Genomic DNA, 19,651 nt, shown 5'->3' on the forward strand with positions numbered 1-19,651 from the left:
AGTTTAGATATCGACCGGACCTGTGGAAAGAGACGTAAACATTTCGTCGGGCGATCGGAAGATGTGTGTAGAGCTTTGTTTGCAAGTGTCGTACCGTGGCGTCTTTCGAGATTATATGTCCGTAATTCTAGCAGCCAGCCGAGATACCTCTCTCTCTCTAGGACCCGTCCATATTACGACTTCTAGTAAAAAGTTGAAAATCAGCGAATTACCCACTAAAATAAATTGCCCTATGAATTCAATATGGCGATGAAAAAAAAGGTATGTTCTTTTAAAACTTCGTTTTCTACTATAAATCTAAAATAAAAATAAAACAAAACTCCGAGTTTTCGTCTTGCAGACTATTTCTAAAGGATGGAAATCAATTTTCCTGAATTGCAGCTGAACGAATATGAACATTATGGTAAAAGAATGTTTTCAATCAAACTAGAAGCAAGATTTGAATCGTGAAAACTGTTGGGTAATTCTCATAAAATATCATGTTTTCGACGTGAAATACAATAAATGGTCGATTATTTTTAAAAAAATTGAGAATATTCTGTGAAAAAATCACGTTCCGAGTAAATTCTGAAAACAAATTTTATCTGCAAGCTTAACTCGCCACTTATCGTTAGTTTCCACGAGAAATCCGGCGGCCACTCGGGACTGATTAAAATGCTAATCTGACGAACTCGTGTATTCATCCATCTGTATTTTACCTACCTATTTATATACACGCATGACCGCAACATACGTTTGTCAAAATATGATATAACTCTTGTCCGGCGGATAAAATATGTTCCAAGACCTCTTTGCACCATTGAAATTGACAAATGATTCGCAAAATTGCAGTTATTCGCGCTGCTGGACTACCTATAAGGGCGATTCTGGGAAACTGCCTGCAGAGCTGTACGCATTATTCGCGGCTATGCATGAACGGATCGAAGGGCTTCCACTTTCCACCCTGCAGCTTGCATCCCATAACCAGATGCATCGGATTCTCATATATGCGGTAAGGATGTCCTTCTATCTTTCGATATTGAAAATGCGGAATAAGGGAAAGAGAACTTCAGCCTGCGGTACGACTTTATTCTATACGTATATATAGAGGTTATTAAGTTGCGGGAATTTTTTATTTTCAATCTTTGAAAAGAGAATGAGAATATTCAAGTTTTTTGCTCGTTTGATTTGGTCCACCTTGTGCACGTCGGAGGATTCCAACAAAATCGTACCTATTCAAACAAGTGATAGCAGATATGAAAAATCACTCGCTCGTAAATAAAGGGTATAAAATTGAAAATTGCCTACATGTAGGCATGTGCGTGCGTTGTGTAACACGCTAAGCGCACGAATACAGGTGTGCAAATAAATAGGACTCGGCGATACACGTGATATTGCGTTTCTCAAATAGCGAATGAATTTTCGCGCCTGTGCGAAACGTTTTCACCTCGTCGCTCGGTTTTGTGCCATACATTACACATGTATCAATACACAACGAGCGATAATGTACGAGACGCGAGGAGCCGAGGTCGAATACCACATGTCAACGAGAAACGCTTGTTTGCGAAGACGAAGTACAGAAACACACACACACACACGCGCGGAAGGAGGAATAAACAAAACTTATTGCAAAACCGCACGAATAAGTAAACGACCACGATTTCGATTTTTCATTTATTCTTAGTTCTCTTTACACGTTTAACGTCGCACCGAGAGAAGGGATAAAAATTATATGACACCTTGGGGTGTGCCAAAATAAAATAACTTTTTTTTTAAAACGTGTATCAAAATTTTGGTCCGCGTTTGAAAAAACAAAAATGTTTTTATTTTTTTGTTACACCCTGTTATACTGACAGTTATACGCGAACTGTAAATTGCAGAATAAAAACGCACGAACTTCGTTCGTTCGCGGTACCTATACCTAAGGGGGAAAATGGACGGCGAGCTATTTTCCGCGAATGATACACTCCGGCGATTGGAAATTTTTGGAAATTCCAACCCTCGGTCCGGGGCTACGGGACCCCGTTTCGAGCCTGAACAAACACCGGGATTTCCGGAGGGGCTGCACCGCCCCTGCAGCGTACCCGTACAACGTTGCAGACGATATAACAGAAACCGCGGGGTTTTATTGCGGAGGGGATGAGCGACACCTGGTTCAAATGAGCGCCATAATACCCGGGGGAAATAATTCGGTTTGCCGGTGAAAATCCCGCACCTTTGACCGATAAATTTTACAACCAATTATTGACTCGACGGCAAATTGACGCAAGCATGGTAAGGGAAGTTTTGCCTTACGTTAGACCTGCAGGTACTAATTCTAAGTAAGGCCTTGCTAAATCCTATTTGGCTCTTAAATCCTGTTCAGTACCGACAATTGCTATTTTGTACACTCGAACCCGTTTAAACGACCGTAAAAGTATTTATTTTTTTAAAGTCACGCGTTCTATTCTTGCACTAATCCCCTCGTTTGAGTTAATTAGTATTACTTTTGGTAAACTAAACGCATGCTAATAAATCTTTCAGACAGTTATTGCGACGATTGACGATTATTACGAGAATTTATTACTCTCAATTCAGAGGTAAAGCTTAGATTTGCAAAAAAATAAATGAAATATGTATGAGTAGGTAACGTTAATCTCAACTACTGGATATTGTAATTGATATTTGAATTCGATATCACTACATATTTCGATCGACCTTATAAATATTGAAATCAAATTCAAATATTATCGAGATTCTCGTGGCCAAGAATTTTGTGGATTCTCCCGACCTGCAGTACATTCAATAGTGGAGGATATAAAGGATCTGTAGAGGTCCTAATTACCTCCTACTTTAGACCTAAACGTGGAAGAAATTGAAACATCTGCCACTTTTAGGTCCAAAGTAAAATCTCTCTTCGGTGCAAAATGTGTCTTCCATAAGCCCAATTACGTCCTACCGAAAAATTTCGACTCGGGTTCACGAGAGGCTTGAAATTTGGAAAAAGTAGATCGTTCGAAAAAAGAGAACGTAGCAAACTTGCCGGTGAAGGTTTTTTCCCGGTGCAGCAGCAGCAGCTCGACACGGACGGGCATCCATTAGAGCCGCGAAAGCACGTCGTCAGCGGGATTTTCCAAACCACTTGATCCGCGGTTCGAACAGCTCGACCCTTCGAGTTCTCGAAGAGATTCGCCCGGCGATCGAAGTTGGTTACACACTGGGACCGAAAATGGGACTCGAGAAGCCGGGTCAACTTGGTTGTGAAATTCAGCGGCACTCCAGAGCCGGAGGTCACATGTGCACACGTGTCTACGCGGCGCGGATCCTTCTCCGCATCCGGTTCCGGAGATCTCGCTCGAATTCACACTCGGATTTCCATCTGGTCGAATTCTCATTTCTCTACGGGAATCTGGCCGGAGACGAAGCTGCAGTTTATTTAAAAAAAAATGTTTTTTTCCCCTTTTACCCTGTTTCGCATACCCGCTCTCGTACAGTTCGACGATTTCGCATTACTCTACCCAGCGATAAATCGTCGTCCCGTTTCGCCAATTGAACGTACACTAGCTGCTAGTGTGTCGGCAAATTTTGCCCCCGTCGCGGAGCAATAATTAATAGGTTTACGCCCCGTTATTATGCCCCGTTTGTAATTAAATCCCACAATGCAGGTCCGTTCACGGGTTTCAGGGCGCGCGGTCAACCGAGTGTCGAAAAAAAAAAACAAAAAAATTTCGCGACAGTTTGAACCGCGGATTCGGTGCTACGAATTATCGAATATCCGCAGACGTCGCTGAATCGCCTGAGAAAGTGATTTAAACGTAAACGATCTTGAGCAGCTTTCGTTCGCAATCGCGTTGCGTAAATAGCTGCTACAGTGCCACTCCACGACACCGTGATATTTTTTACTTGTCTCCCTCTCCCTGCATTCGGGGCATAAAGGTTCCGCTCTCCCGGCGGGCTTTAAAATCGCATTACTCTTCAGTTGAACATTCATACTTCTCGCACACGCCGCGATATCTGCCTCTATGCTCCGAGAAGCTCTTTAAAGGTCGTCGTCTCCCGGCCTCGAAGCCAAAAGCGCATACGCCACAGGTCTGAAAAGCTTTTGCCATTGCAGGATGGTATATATATATACATAGGTATGGCATATATATATATACATATATACATATATACACTTATGTACCGGGGTGAATTTGTTGCACTGAATATTACCTGGAACGCATAAAGGCGGCGTACGGCCTCGTAACCGTGAATAGAGATATCGCCCTGAATCGACCCTTCGTCGATGTAGGTATTTACCTTATAATATACCCTCGCTATACGTGCTCCGGGCGAAATGTATTCTTATCTCGGAGAATGACTTCTGCAGCTGTTTTCCGCGGAAGGATTGAAAAAGTGATTTTTTACGCTCGCCCGCGATACCTACACGCGAAGGTAGCTAAAAAGTACGCGTTTCCCGGATGTCATAAGGAAGACGAACTCTCTCTTATCGAGATCAGGCCCACACCTCGACCTGTACCCGTACACTCGAGTCTCCGAGGGAGCTTTTACATGACTCCGATTCGACGGAGTTCGGGCCAATAATTCCCGAGTTTGGCCCATCGGAACGTGACTGCGATTCCACAGCAGCCACGTTGTGGAACATGGTGAAAACTCGGGTGCGGAGCTTTGACGTCGACGCGCCCCGAGGAGCCCGGGTTTACGGGGTCCGTACAGCGGGGGAGATACGACCTACGGGCGGAATAACGCCGCCTGGGAACGCGGCCTCTGATCCAATCATGCCCCTTTTATTTGCCGTAACTAGTGGGTACCAATAAATAGTATTTATTAACGTCAATTGAGTTAAATTACGTTTTATTCATCGCGTCGAGCGCATTGTGCGAGCACCCAACGACCGCTCCGAGTCCTGCTTTGATTCGTCAATCAGTCCGTACTTCACCGCCTCTCACGCAAACTACGGAGGTATCACGAAATTACGCTTATGATTTCTTACGTATGCACGTACCTACGTACGTATGATTAAGTCAAACCTCATACCTACGTACACGTAAGTGTATCATCCTGCGATAAAAATTATCCCAATTATAATAATCGAGAGGTCCTTCGTTGTCAGACAAAAACGACGCCCATTGCTACGTATATATATATATATATATATATATATATATATATATATATATATTCGTCTCGTCAATTGAGTTTCCGACCAATTCCCGAAGGCTTTCGCGAACCTTTTTTCGGTCGAGGTGTTGGGTTGAATTTTCTTTTTCTCTATTTCGATTTCGCAAAGTGTAATACGGTCCTCCCGTATTTTCCTGCACCTCCATTCGAAGAAAGGATCGGGGGACGGGGGCTTCTTTTTTTACAATACATAAATTATTTCACGGCTATATCGCGTATTCGGACATTGTAACCAGGCACAATAGGGGTCACTGGGTATGCATGGCGGCACTGAGCCCTGCGGAGTTGTTCCTCCTCCTCCTTCTCGAGCAAAAACTACATTCGTACATAGATTCGTACGTGGGTAAGGTGGGTACACCCTGCAGCTCGGAAAATAATTCACTTTTTCTCCGCTACGCGTATATCTATACGTACTCGACAGTCTTGCCGATGCTCGCGCCGGCCCTTCCTACCTTTTTTTAAGGGCTCATTGTATGCCCCAGGCTCTCCTTTACTCCGCAGTTGTCAACCCTTCTTTGGCTATCCTCGAAAGGAAAGGTAAAACCAACGACGAAACGGAGAACGCGAAATAAATGCCAATTTTTTTGTAAATAAGAGTATACCTGTTCGTCCTTCTGTCTTCCGGCTAAAGGATAAAGTTACAAATTTACAGCAACAATTAACATGCGTTGAATCCCATACGGTATTTTTTAAATGCCGAATCCTGCATGGCTCTTAGCACTAATAATTTTCTGTAAATACATATCATTTTAACTATATGCCTTCAACTTTTGATAGTGTAAAAATGTTTTGCAAAACAGAGCGAACCGGCTGCGAATATAATTTTTTTTTATGTGCAATTTTTTTACGAGGCTTTTCGTAATAATTGTTTCGTAAAAAAGTCGGTTATAAGATTTGCGTAGGTTGGTTATGACTAATTAGTGAACATGCCTTCGCGACCCGCCACAATGGAAAGACATAAACACAATTCGCGGTCGATTTACGGAAAATTGTCACAATTCTCTAATTGGATTACGTCTAACGAAGGTCGCGTCACCCTCGTACAGATTGAGTTATCGCCCAGCATCCTTCTCCTACAAGGTCGAAACCGACGCCGTTTCGTCGACGGAATTTTATCCCACGTTAATTATGAGCAAAATCTTATTCATCAGCGGTACGCTGTTGAATAAATTTTATATCAAATTTACGATTTCGAATACTTGTCAAAAAGTCGACATATTGAATTTCGAGAATCGGGATTCGTCTGTGATTTTAAACAATAAAATAAACGAATTATCCTGTAGAAAGTCCAAGTATAGAAAATTGGAAATATAGAAACGTCAAAATCTATAATCTGTATACGATGTATTCTATATTATGACATTATATATTCTGACCTGTACATTTTCCGGTTTCTCCATGCTTCAATTTTCTACATTTTTTAAATAGGATAAATTGAATTTCCGCTTCTTTGAAACTTCTACACTGTGGCCTTTCCATTTTTTCATCCTTCTATATTTTCACCCACGCCAAAATTCTCCTGCCGAAGGATCAAACAACGCACGCGAAGATGTACGATGGCATGGTGCTAAGAATTTGCGGGGTTGGGCCTAATTTCGGGGCAGACAATAGACGGATATTTGTCTCGAGAGGGCGAAGGGATCCGACAGCGAACTCTAAACTCTGAAGTAATATAAAGGGTAATGGGAACTGACGAAATATCTCCGCTCGATGGGCTTTCCGGGGGTCTGAATAAGTGTCCTTGAATATTCAATCCCGGATTTCCAACGACTGTGAGAAGATGTCGAGATGCATTTTCGGGGGAGAGTTTCAAAATTGAGTTTTTTTCCAGTCAAGAATCAGTCGTGTAATTAAGCCTCGTACCGCTCCGATGCAGACATCAGTTTTTACTCTCGTTTCAATGATCATAAACGCGGGGTCGGGATACCGACAATGAGTGTGTTTCTATCGTTGGAGGAAAAAAACCACTAATATCTTCAGAGTTAATGGCGCCCTCTCTCTTCTCTACCAGGTTCAACGGGGGAAACTGATAGCATGACGAGTACAAATCCACAAGCGAATTTCCCCCTCCCCCCCGCCTCCCGCAACAATAAAGACAAAAGCTCTTTCAAACTCCGAATCTTCTTTCCTGTTCATTAATTCAAAGAACATTCCGCGTTAATTGACGAGCCCTCTTCACAACGGCTCATCGATCCCGTACTTATACGTATTATATGCCCTGTATATACCAATTGACAACAATGGGAAAAGCCCCGGTAGACAGAGACTCATTCCATTAGCCAATTTCCCCCTCGTCGTATCCACGGAACACTTCTACACTCGTATTAATACATCAGTGTTATGCATTATGCCGACGACGTTCCGCCCGGCTAATTCACCCTTCGGTCTTATCAATTTTTCGCGGCTGCTTCTTTCACCATCTTTTATCGGGAAAGAGGCGGCTTTGTCCACTTCCGAAACCGTTTCATTTTCCACGATATACATAAGAGCGGGATAAAATGAAGATCCGAGGCGCAAAAACAACCGCAGAAAATGACGACGTAATGGCTGCTGTCAAAAGGAGACAAATGAGAGGCGAAAGGTTCGATATCGGCGAAGCTACTTCCCGATTCGATGCGCCTGTACACCGGAAGTCCGATGTCAATTTCAAGCACGTCGAAGCCGCCCGCAAAGCGCGAGAGACGAGCTATTGACAAAATTTGTCCGGTACGCGGTAGATAAATAAATTACCAGGCAGTTTCTTAATGAAACCCTTGGCCTCGCTTCGCTTGCTTTCTGGCTGGCTGAAGTGAGAGGATCGAGCCTTCTCCGAGGCTATTTTTCAACCCTGCAGCCGGCGTCTCCTTCTCGTCGCCTCAAGAGCCGCAAGGAAGAAGAACCGTGTGCACACCGAGGCCGAGAATTGCCTTTGAAACATTGATATTGCGGTTGTAAAATGTCTCGATAGATACGCACCTTGATATATTCGTTTACCGACTCTCCATTACTCTTGCCCACATTCATGCATTACGAAGCTGAGAGAGAAAGAGAATGGCCAGCGAGCATCGATCGAAGACTGCCTATGTATCTCCGCGCACATCCTCAGGCCAAGGAAAGTGTGGTGCCAACGTTGTAGACGTTGCTGAGGAAAAGGAATAGATGGAAGGAAAGAGATGAGCTGCAGCCCTGACACACCGCGAGTTGATTACCCGTAAAGTCAAGTGCCCAACGCTCTTTAAACTACCATGAATCCCCGGAAGTGTCTAACGGAGGCTTTGAAATTCGAGGAAATTCAGTGAAATTTCATCAAGTGGGTACTCAAGCTGAAATATCGCGAAATTCGTTATGAAGTCTGCAGGTTAATGCGCCGAATCAGCTGAAATTTGAGGAAGTAAGAGAAGCGAGGTCACGCTGGAAGCTCTCCATAAAATTAGAAGGATGCGAACCGAATCCTCCGAGTCGTTCTCACCGGACGTAATATATCCTTGAAAAATCGTGGCTGATCAATCCAGGTCCTACACGTCATCCTATCCGATGAAATTCTGAAAAGTTGTCGAAAGCTACGAATCCATCGCTGAAAGCAATTGGAACGACCAGAGAGTACATACCTACATGCTACGGAGAGTGGAGGTAAGGAGAAGTATCTCATGTGAGTTTCCAACTGAAAAAGTACCCACTAAAAAGCGAGAGATAGTGGTTGAACAAGTCGCTAGAATGGCGCCCATAAGTAACGAGGGTTAAAATCTGATTGGCGCTTTCAGTAGTAATACAAGAAGAGTTCTGCGTACAGATCACGATACCGATATCTTACGTCAGACACAAACCCTTTTTCCGATGATCGGTAAAGTCAACCAGAGTGGGGATAACCCCGCACAAAAAAAAAAAAAGGGTTTGTGTCTGAGCAAAATGTCGGTATCGGGATTTGTACGCAGAACTCTCCTCTACTACTGCTTTCTGGAACTTTTGTTACAGCAACGTTATCTTAATTTTCCTTTACTTTACGGACACTTTATATACATGGAGATGATCCTCAATACCGCGTACCTACGTAACTGCAGATGAGATCTTAAAGTTGAAAGGAAATCGTCAAACGCCCAGAAAGATCGGGGTTGGCATTTTCTTAGAGGTGATTGCTGCCTGGCGTGTGAGTGAAACGTGCAAAGATCCAGAGAGTGAAATAACAGGGTCTACACGCAAGAGCGGGGGAAGAGGTGGAAGTTGGCAATCAGTGATCGATCAGTGTTTTCTTGACGTTCCGGCATTGGGCACTCTCCGCGACTGTTCTTGACGCGGAAACAAAGCGGTACAAAGCCGACGCCTTCCTCGATGGGGATGGGCTCTCGGATATCTTGAGAGGCTCTCGTCGCCTCGCCCCTTGTACCTTACAGGGCGAGTAAATCAGCCGGCGGATCGTCCTGCAGGCGGCAAGGTATTTCCCGCGGCTTTTGTGTCTCTGCGAATCGAATCGCTACTTAACTCATTTAGCGCAGCTGCTCGGTCAGTGGCATTCTAGACCTTCAATTAGGTTCTATGTACCAACGTGGGGTGGATTCCTCTTGGAGTCCCTGACCGGACACTGTGCATGGGACAAGCGTAATTCGGATCCTGTTGTCCATCTCGATCTTCACCCAGAGGAGAATTACGATTCCCCGAGAGGCGCTTGTACCGCAATCACGTACAGAGTGTATAAAAAATTTCTCGCTTCGATAATTCCGTTTGGCTGATTGAAGCGAGACTCAAACGACGATCAGAAGCGGTCGAGCAACGCGGTGCTCGGATTTATTTACAATTCCAACGAACTTGGATTGCTTCTGGTATGCTTTTTAAACCACACCCCACACACACCTTTTCACTTAGTTTATTTTACGAACGCGCAACGGTCAGGAGAATGTCTCATCAAGCCCAGAATGCGAATCGTCTGCTCTGGCGTTGCACCGCATATCTTGCTTATGTGTTACCACGTTGCGGGTACCTTGAAGAGTTCCGGCCATTCTGGAAGTCCTTTTAACTCGCGAGCATATCTCGTTGAAATACTCGCGTTTTGCAAATAACGCGGAGGAGATTAAAAAGGAGAAAGAGAACCCGGACGAGTACCGGACCCGTTTTTCACACTCCGAGAGTCACACTCTTCCTCTCTTTTCAAACCGCGCGGCGTCTTTCCATCCACGTATCGACAAAAGCCGACCGCTTCCTCCCGAGATCATCCCTCTTAATCTGTTCCAATCCGGCCTCCGATGAGGAAGAAGTGAGCCGCACAGAAAATACAGGGTTCACCTTAATTTCCGCCGGTACGCGGTCAGCTCTGCGTTTGAGGTATGTTCCTTTCCAAATTGTGCGTATGTGGGACATATTATACGCATAATCGGATGAGACGGGAGCCCGGCGAAAAGCCCGGATCTTTTATAAGTGCGAGAGAAGAAGAAGAAGAAGAAAGCCACGCGGAAAGAAGAGCACTGGTATTCCGACCGTTGTGTAACTTCGAGCTGCGTTTGCTACCTTGATGATAAAATTCCGGTATTTCAAGAATTTCTAATTTCTCGCAGGCGGTACCACTAATTTTCCCCTCCCCCTCCTCCCTCCCATCTTCCTGCCTACCTCCTTTCGTTCGCTGATCCGGGACGGCGGTTTTTCGACGGGTCCAAGGCTAAGAAAAGACCCGATATGCTCCGGTCTTCCACCCAAACGGCAGACGGGAGTCGTTTTTCACCCAGTCCTTGAAAGGCATCACCTTCCGTTCCGGCATCTGCCGACGTGTGTTTCAAATTTTTAATCACCCGCCCTCGTCGCGCATGGGGAAAATCACCGGCGCGGCGTCGAGTGCCAATTAGGGAGAGTTTATACCCGTGACTTCTTATCGTTAACCCGGGTTTTTAATTACCAACAAAAAAGGAGAAAAAAATTTTTTAAATAATGAAGAAAAAAATACAGAGTGTGCGGGGTAAATTTCCATGCGTTCGTCAGCCGCTCTTATTTCACGGTAATTTCGCCTAATTTATTGGCTCGTTTCGAATTCCAGCGTTTATTACGCACGTGCGTGAGTACGTATATATTCTTGTAGCGAGGCGTAATCGTTTGCCTCGTGTGACGTCGACCTCAGGATTTGTAACACGCGAAAAACGGCTCGGAATACAATTTGTCAAATAATGGGTGAATACGGAATATTTCGAGTTTAAATTATTATTTTTTCGGAGAAACTCATTTCGGTTTGAGTACGAGCATCGTACGTCGGCGAAAATCAAGTTGTTCTAAACTTGTGTTTTTCTCCATTTTGTAAAAAATCGTTTTGCATATAAGCTGTCTGATGCCCGTTACCGAAATTTCCACGTTTGTTGACCCATGCAAATGAAACATTCGCCATTTTCCGTCAGTTACCTCGCGTGTGCTTTGAAAATCGAATCAACGAGAGCAAATGATTATTCATATTACAGGTTCACGGTTACATATGCTGGTTTCAATTGCTTGTACCGCTTTGCCATTAGTTCCACCATTTAGTCGCAAATTGTCTTCCACGCATCGACGTTATTCCGCCGTTTAATAACCAACTCTCGTCGGAGAAAAAAAAAAAAAAAAATGACATCAAATTTTGTCATGCAGTTGGCGTGATTCGGGAATTCTCATCGATTATCAAAAATAAAATAAATCAAAGTAACGTTTCTCGATTATTCTTGCATTAAATTCTGCTGTAGCAAAATTTAATAACGAGCCTGAGAATTTTTCGCAAAACTGATGAGATAATTTTCATTAAAACTCGCATTCGTCTCTAACATAATTAACTATAAAATCCTTTTGAAAGTTTTAGTGAAGTACTGTTCGGCTAGCTGATACCGCGTTTTATTCGAAAGTGATGAATAACGAAAACCTTGAACAACGATTAAACATTCCAGTTTCACAATTGCGGACCGACTTCACTCTGCCAATTTAAAGAAATGAATTCATGCACATTCGTAACGTGAAATACAGTCTCTTTCGAGCGCTCAATTCATCTCCGAACAAACGAAGGCGTTGGGTGAGATTTTGCAGCAGACTCGTTAAGAGTGTTTCGTGTCAAAGTTGCGGGGTAATTCGGTGCCAGTTCACGGACGCTTTTGGAGTTAGAATTCCAATTTGAAGGCTCGTTCGTTATTAACTTGGCGGATAATAAACGGCAAATGATCTCCGGCGTAATATCCTTTGAACCCCTCGATCCTTCCATCCCTGATTCACCGGACCGGCGAGCGGGCAACTTTGAGGAAACAGTTTTGCTCGCCGAAAATGGTTGCTAAAACGTTGCGTCCGCGGGCGCAATTTCGCACGCCACGACTACGTGGGTATGATACGTACACGCGGCCAGAACGGTGGATTTCGGATGCATTTTAATGCGGATTTCCCTCTTCATCCCATTTTTGCGGTCAACTAAACGCGGTCGAAACCAAAGCGATTGTTTCAGGCAACTCCGCGAATCGCGTCTGCCTTTCCATAATTATCGGCAGTCACTCCAGAGTTCAACGTGACATCTGGTATCACATGGAATGAGCACGTGACGTGAATTTCCAGAACGGTACGCGTAACCTTTTACAAGGTTCGTGAAGCCATGCCATGTCGTAAGGTACGATCTCTAATAAAGTGTGAGCTACGCTCGGTTTCGCCATTTAATTATTTTCTGGGGTCAAAGTTGCCAATATTTTATTTTCTAGCAATTGCAACGTGCAATTAGTTTAATTGATTTTACTTTTTTTTCACTTAAATCAATTCTTAGCACCAGTTCATTGTTGCACCAACAGTAAATTATCCTAGATCGATATCTCCGATTTGATTTCTTTTGCAATATGTTATAATAGGCTGAAAATTAAGCGGCATGAATTTTTTTTTTTTTATCTCCTATTAAACGTTTTTAAGGGGGTAAAACCATCCTCGGAAGTAAGGGAGGTCAAGGGGTGATTTGGCAGTTCTTCTTTCTTTTTAATTGACAAAATTACATTTTTCACTTCTCGTTATGAGAAAACTTTTCCAGTTGGATTGGTTAAAAAATATTACGCTCTCGAGGGTGAAACTGATAAAATCACCCCTTGACACGCCTTACTTTAAGTGTTTAATGGTAGATAAAAAAAAAAAAGAAATACGTGTCGCTTAGTTTTCAGTCTACTATAACACATTAAATAAGAAATGAAATCAACCTTCCATGTTAGTAACATTAACCATGATCAAAAATAAAAGTAACAGATCTATATTATATTCTCTACTTACAGCGACAAAACTAGATTTAATTTTTTACCCAGACCTCTATTTTCGGGTTCGGTAAAAAACGAAAATAACTACTGTAGTAACTGTAACTCAAAATTTCTCTCAGTGTATAATCCCGCTGCGATAATTTAATTAAATTTCGAGCTCCAAAAGCTTGTCAACTTTGGTATCAGATTGATTTTCATCCAGTCGCAAGATGCTCAATGTATATCACGTCCAACCGACGCGACGTAACCTAAATTGGTTGTCAGAAGTGGATCGTCGCTCATATTTCCTCGGTTATGTATTCATTTTTAAGCTCCCGGACTCTTTTCGAACTGTCATATTCACGTCAACTCGACGGTCCTCTGTGGTAGTCAATTCTGACCAGACTGTTCCCTTCGAAATAAACCCCAGTATATCCACTTGTCACAATTTGTTCACGCTATGAACTTTCTCTACTTCCGGAAGGATTTCCCCTTGTCCGTACGAGAGAATTCTTGTTTTGAATTACTCGAAATTCGTCGTTTTGCTTTCCTACACTCGGAGAAAGCTGATACATGCTGTTCTAAAATTCAGACGAAAATTCGAATCAGTTACTTTGTGGTATTAAAAAAATTTTCTGTTAACCCAGCAAGTAATCTTTGTAAACGTAACTCCCTCCCGCCTATGTCTCTCACTCTCTCTCTCTTTCTCTCTCCTTTTCAACTAGCAATCGACCTGATTCCATTCCGCCCCGGCTCCCATTGTGTAACCCATTGTCGAACTTCGCCTTGGTCCAAAACTCCGCAACCCCTTCATTGCGGGGGAAAAAGGAGTCTCCCCCCGCATTTTATGGGCCCATTGTAAACCCTAACGTATCACCCCGAGAACCTAAAAAATCCCCTCCAAGTCGGCCTGCCTCATTCTAGGATCCTTAGAGCTCCTTGCCGTCCTGGCGCAACGCGTGTCATCGTTAAAATTAAACCCGAGCTTTCGTTTTCATTGCGTCCCACTTCTTCTTCTCCTCCTAATTTTATACACGTTCAACGATACAGAAATTTTCATTTCAATTACGCGCAAGTTTCCAGAAAATCCAAACCGATAGTTGTGTATAGAACGAAGGAAAAGTGTATCCTTGCTCAAACTTGAAATTATAAAATTTTCCAATTCGGTGCCGACGACTTCCATAATCAGGATTTATCTTGAATATTTATCTTAGGCAAGAGGTTTCAGGAACGGGGAAATATTTCCAGGAACGATTGCCTGAGATTGGTCGTAGACTCGTACGGATCGCGAAGGGCTCTTCGAGTGGCATTCACGCCGTATTGTCTCCAAATTCGCCAACTTTCGAATTCCATCTCTTACATAGCATGCGTGTCCTGACATAACCGAAGATCCTTTCGAGGCGCGTATCGTCTGCCTGCCTCTCTTATTTCTCACCGATTCCTCTCTCCGTTCATCCTCTTATATTCTATATTTCACCTCACGCGTACCGCGTGGTCTCGTTCACGGTTCGGCTCTGATTGGTTGGGCCGAGTTTATTACCCGTCGTTACGGGCAAACCGTATATCTATAAATCCGCGGCGCCCACGCCGGCATCCTTTCCCCGCACCCTCCGCCTGCTTCTTTCCTTCCCCTTTTGATACCTCGGTTGGAGGCGTTTGATTACGACTCCCAGGCCTCCGGCGCGATGTTTAATTTCTTTGTACCATTCCGCAGCTGCACCGCATCCACATGCTCTTGGTGCACCTTTACGTACGCCTCGAATAGTAACCAGTACCTACCTACGTAGGCCGTATTCTCTTTGTTCATTTCTAGATATTCCACCGGAGTGCACCGAAATAAGAATTAAAAAACTCAGAGTCCCAATGACACTGCAACGATCACAAAACACAAGGTGAGGTTTTGTGAACCATGTATTTATAATATTAAACAACACTCAAAAATTTCTAGGGTAAAATCTCACTGTGCGGATGGATCTGAGTTTCCGAACTGCGTTCCAAATTCAAGTCATTTCGCGGGGTTTATAAAGCGGTGGTTAAATCGGCGGCCGAAATGGCGTTGCTGGGGTGCATCGGCAATAAAGGTGTATGAAATAGGCAGCTCGCTAGGCGATAGGCCGTATCCCGGAATTACGATCCAAATAAATTCTGCACCCTGAAGCCGCGTGCTTCGCAGGGTTGATGTGAGGCCGCGTTGGCATGCGGCCGTTGCATCTGGGAGCCATTGCACCGCGTTCGAGCCGCAGGCGGTGCAGACGCGGAGGAATGGATCGGTGCTAAGAATTCCAAGACGACCGTGCGGCTTTAGTGGGAGGTACTCGAGTGCGTTCGAACGCATAAATGACGGATGCGCGTTCCTCGGAGATGTTCGTCCTGGACTCCCAGAGACGATTTGCACCCGTAGCGATGTAAAAGATGACCCGAAGTTGGCGTTCTTGATCATCGGGACAATTCGGAAGGAACGGAGCAACGAATGTCGATGCAAAGTAATGCGAAACCCTCCGAGTGAACACAAACCGAGGATGAAGACTCGGCGAGTCTGTTTCGTGTTGTGTAAACGGACCCCGACTGCACATCGGAACTCTGCTTATTGGGATGCAAAGTTATTCGGTCCGTATGCCGTTCGAGAGGAAGATATCGGAACTGGAAACTGGATCATGATCCGTCGGAGAATAAGACGCCCGTCAGAATTGAATTCGCCTCTCAAATCTTCGAGTGAACCTCCGGTAGTTTCAGGATTTATGAACGAACGCGCGAAGGAAGGCTGATTGATTAAATACTCGGGGTGGTTTCCTTCTTCGCGGCTTTTGGTTCATCGGTATTATTGACTACGCTTTGGTTTATCAACTGCGAGATCTCTATGAGACTCCAAATTGCCTGAAACTCGATGCGTTCTTCCTTTGTATTCCACCCTCCTGATCTGATTCATGCCGAGTTTATCCTAAGTTGTTATCGTTAGTCGTACACTCGGACGACTCGTCTTTCATCGCCTCTCTTTCTTCCTAGATACATTTGCAGTATAGCACAATTAAGCTTTTCAAAGCTTTGTCAGAATAATTATTGATAACTCCAATTCATCGACGGATGCAGATGTGCGACTAAAGAGGATGCGAAAGTTCGATTACACTCGAGAGTTTATCGCACCTCGAAAAGCGATTTTTCTTTCGTTCCTCCTCGAAGATAAAAGAATTATTGACGCGAGGTCAGCTGCCTGAATCATTGAACGTTGATGTTGGCTCTTTGTTTCCAAGTCTAGACGTCATCTCTTATGCTTACACGCACGCCAGAAATTCATGATAAGAATTATCCCAACGTAGGTATACAATGTATATATATATATATGTATATATGTATACATATGTTCACCTAAGGTAATATTAGAAATGGACGAAATCGTTCGTGGCAGACGTTCCCGATGCGTATATCTACACGTACGTACTTTTCTTATACTTTTCGGAAAGCAGCGTTCAATTGCCAGATACGAATATCGTACTAAATCCGTAAAAAGGTGATGGAAGATTCGCAATCGCGTTAATATAGCTCGACTCGCTTTGTTCACCAAATAGAAAAAAGTCAGGGAACGATGCTACGCGTGTAGCTTTCATCGATGTCGACCATTTTCACACGTTTTTATCTCTTCATTCTTTCACGTCATGGGTTTTCATTAATTTTCTCCTTTCGCCCAGTGTTGAACTTCTAACCATTTTACCATTATTCGAGCATAATTTACGAGTAAAAACGCCACGTGAAAACATGTAAAGGCAGCGATGAACACGCGTCATTATACCCACGTTAAATTCGTCTATTTCTGAACCGACGGAATTTCAATTTAAAGAGTTATGGATCGTTTCGGATGGAGTTTGAAAGAGGAGATTCTCCGAAGCGACCCAAAGTCGCGTATAACTTTCCATGTAATTCATAAATTGCTACTTCTATACGTTTGACTTTTATTGTATTTTGTCAAGCTAAACGCGTTTGTTTTCTCTTCTCGGAAAAAGCTTGCAGCTATTTGTGCTCGACATTTATTCGACTGCGATAATGTATGCCAGGTCGTCCATAAACTAGATCACTGGTTTTAACTTTTTTTTTTGCCCCCTTCGCAAACTAAAACATCGTTGCTTTTTCGAAAAAAAGTTTATTTTCAAATTCAAATAATACAGACAACAAAACAAGATCGCATAGATAAACATAGCGCATTTTTTAAAAGTAACGTCACTTCGGTGCATTTCACTCCCCCCCCCCCCCCCCCCCTTGCCGTTAACAACCTTAGGGGTTTTGATTTTAACCCTCATCCCCCAAACCAGTAACGTAGTTTACAAACAATTCCTTAGCCATGTCGCAGATTTTCAAGTACCTACATAGGTGTATCAAAATTCGGCAAATCAATCCAAAACGAATTGAAAATGATGAAAAAAACACATTTCTTTGCTGCTGATTCTTCTTACAAATCGATTGAATCGCACTTGACTGCTGATTCTTCGGTATAAATACACGATCCGTAACCAATTTTCACCACCGTTTACACATACGATCGCTACCATTATAATTCGATGATAAACGATGATCGGCTTACTTTCACCCCTGCAGGAAACCGTCGGTGTGTAAAAAGGGGTGGTTGGATAAAAAAATGGGGGGGGGGGGAGGGAGGAAAAAAAGTAAACACAATTCGTTGATGAGAATCCTGCGGGTAGAGAAGCTCAATTAATGATTATTAAGGATATCAACAGCTGTCTGGGACGGAATTAAAAACAGGTCGATATCACGCTATCAAGCATCACGTACACGTAGAACACGTGGTCCCAGAATAGACCGGATGTAAGTGCAGCGCGGCAGCTGATGAAGGCTTTTTAAATCGCCCCTGATGCAGCGAAGGTGCAGCATCGCCGAGATGAAGATTAGCCATGGCGGTTTTCACCGTGTGTTAAAAGTCAAGGGTCGTGCTGCAATCGAGACGGTGAAAAAAAATAAAATAAAGTAAAGTAAAGAAAAACGAAACTACAGCCTGCGGTAGAAAATGAATGACTTAAATGTTATTTAGCTGCAGTCCAGGTTTTATCGCCTGCGCGGAACCAGCAGCAACGGCCGGAGACAGAAAGAATAGGTTCGCCGGTTTTTCCATGTCAGTCGCAGATTATTGCGCGCCTCGGGGCGCCGAGATATCCTCCGGAAGATGTCTGATGTCTATATGCCTGCACCTGCATGCGAGGGATAATAACGGAAACGTGTGGACGCGGGATTGCATTGTACAGCAAACTGCATAAGCAATTCATATTTACCGGGGACGATGCTGCTCGTCTGTCCATCCACTCTACGTACGTACGTATACGTCGGCGTATCTTGCGTCGGTGCATATTTATTTAACGCGGGCTATGTGCCGGCTCGCATAGTACGATAAAAATTCATAAGCCGAGCTGCGACGCCATGCAGCCTGCAACCTAACGTGTGTGGGAAAAAGTGATGTCGCAGGGTCCACGTGTCTGCATTTTCTATGCATGCATGCTGATACCCTATTTTTCCCACTAATATTTTATGACGTTCAACGGAATTACTGTTTTCAAGACAAACTTGAAGAAATTTTTATACTTTTCGTACAACGTGTTTGGTTTGTCTAGTTTCAAATTTTTTTTTTTTTTTGATTTCGTATTTCCAATTTATTGCAAAATATTTTCATTTATTCTTCATCTCAAGTTTACATACAAATTGAAACATTTTAGTTTTTACGTTGCTCGAAAAGAGAATCGTTTGGAAATATCGCTGGAGAATTGAAACTGACTGATTTTTGAGTCGTACGTCGAACGAGTACTTCAACAAATTTGTGTTTACTAAGGTACGCGAGGTTTTTTTTTTACAGTGAAACTTTTATCAGACGTTGATTCAACAATTTCTGATCTGGCAGAGGTATGTGGATAACGGGAGAGCCAGTTTCGTTAGTGAACGTCGGTAACGAACCGAATCTCTGATATCCGATGTTGATAAACCGATAAATATTATTCCTACGAGGTGATCGGAACCGATAAATAGCGCTCAGAGTACGCGATCTTTATTTTTGAACACTGTCTTTCAACTTGGGAGAAATTTTTCCGGCCACACTTGACGCGAACGTAATTTATCAGCGGCAGTTAACATGTGTCGTTGTTTAAGTGTACTTTCTATCCGGACGTTGGGGAGGCAGACTCCGTTTTACTTGCCGTGCGTCGATATAAAGTTCAGCAGCTTAAGCCGTGGGTAAAAACTTGAAAGCTCGCGTAAAATCTTGAATCCTCGCATGGAAATCGGTGTAGCTAAAACTCTGTGAAATGACAACTAAAAATGTCCGAAAGTTTGAAAGGTATGTGAATTCCCTTAAAACA

At 43.5% G+C, this 19,651-nt stretch overlaps 1 protein-coding gene across 1 annotated transcript in view; it reads left to right on the top strand.

Moving 5' to 3' along the window:
* Positions 1–831: 831 nt before the first annotated feature.
* LOC124307237 (soluble guanylate cyclase gcy-33-like) overlaps positions 832–19,651 on the top strand; it is an 86,168-nt gene continuing 67,348 nt past the window's right edge. The window contains exon 1 of the mRNA XM_046768750.1: positions 832–991. Within this exon, the coding sequence (XP_046624706.1) occupies positions 908–991 (84 nt within the window). The 5' untranslated portion in view covers positions 832–907. The remainder of the gene's footprint in view (positions 992–19,651) is intronic.

The sequence above is a fragment of the Neodiprion virginianus genome, chromosome 6, assembly GCF_021901495.1.
Source record: "Neodiprion virginianus isolate iyNeoVirg1 chromosome 6, iyNeoVirg1.1, whole genome shotgun sequence".
Classification (NCBI taxonomy): Eukaryota; Metazoa; Arthropoda; class Insecta; order Hymenoptera; family Diprionidae; genus Neodiprion; species Neodiprion virginianus.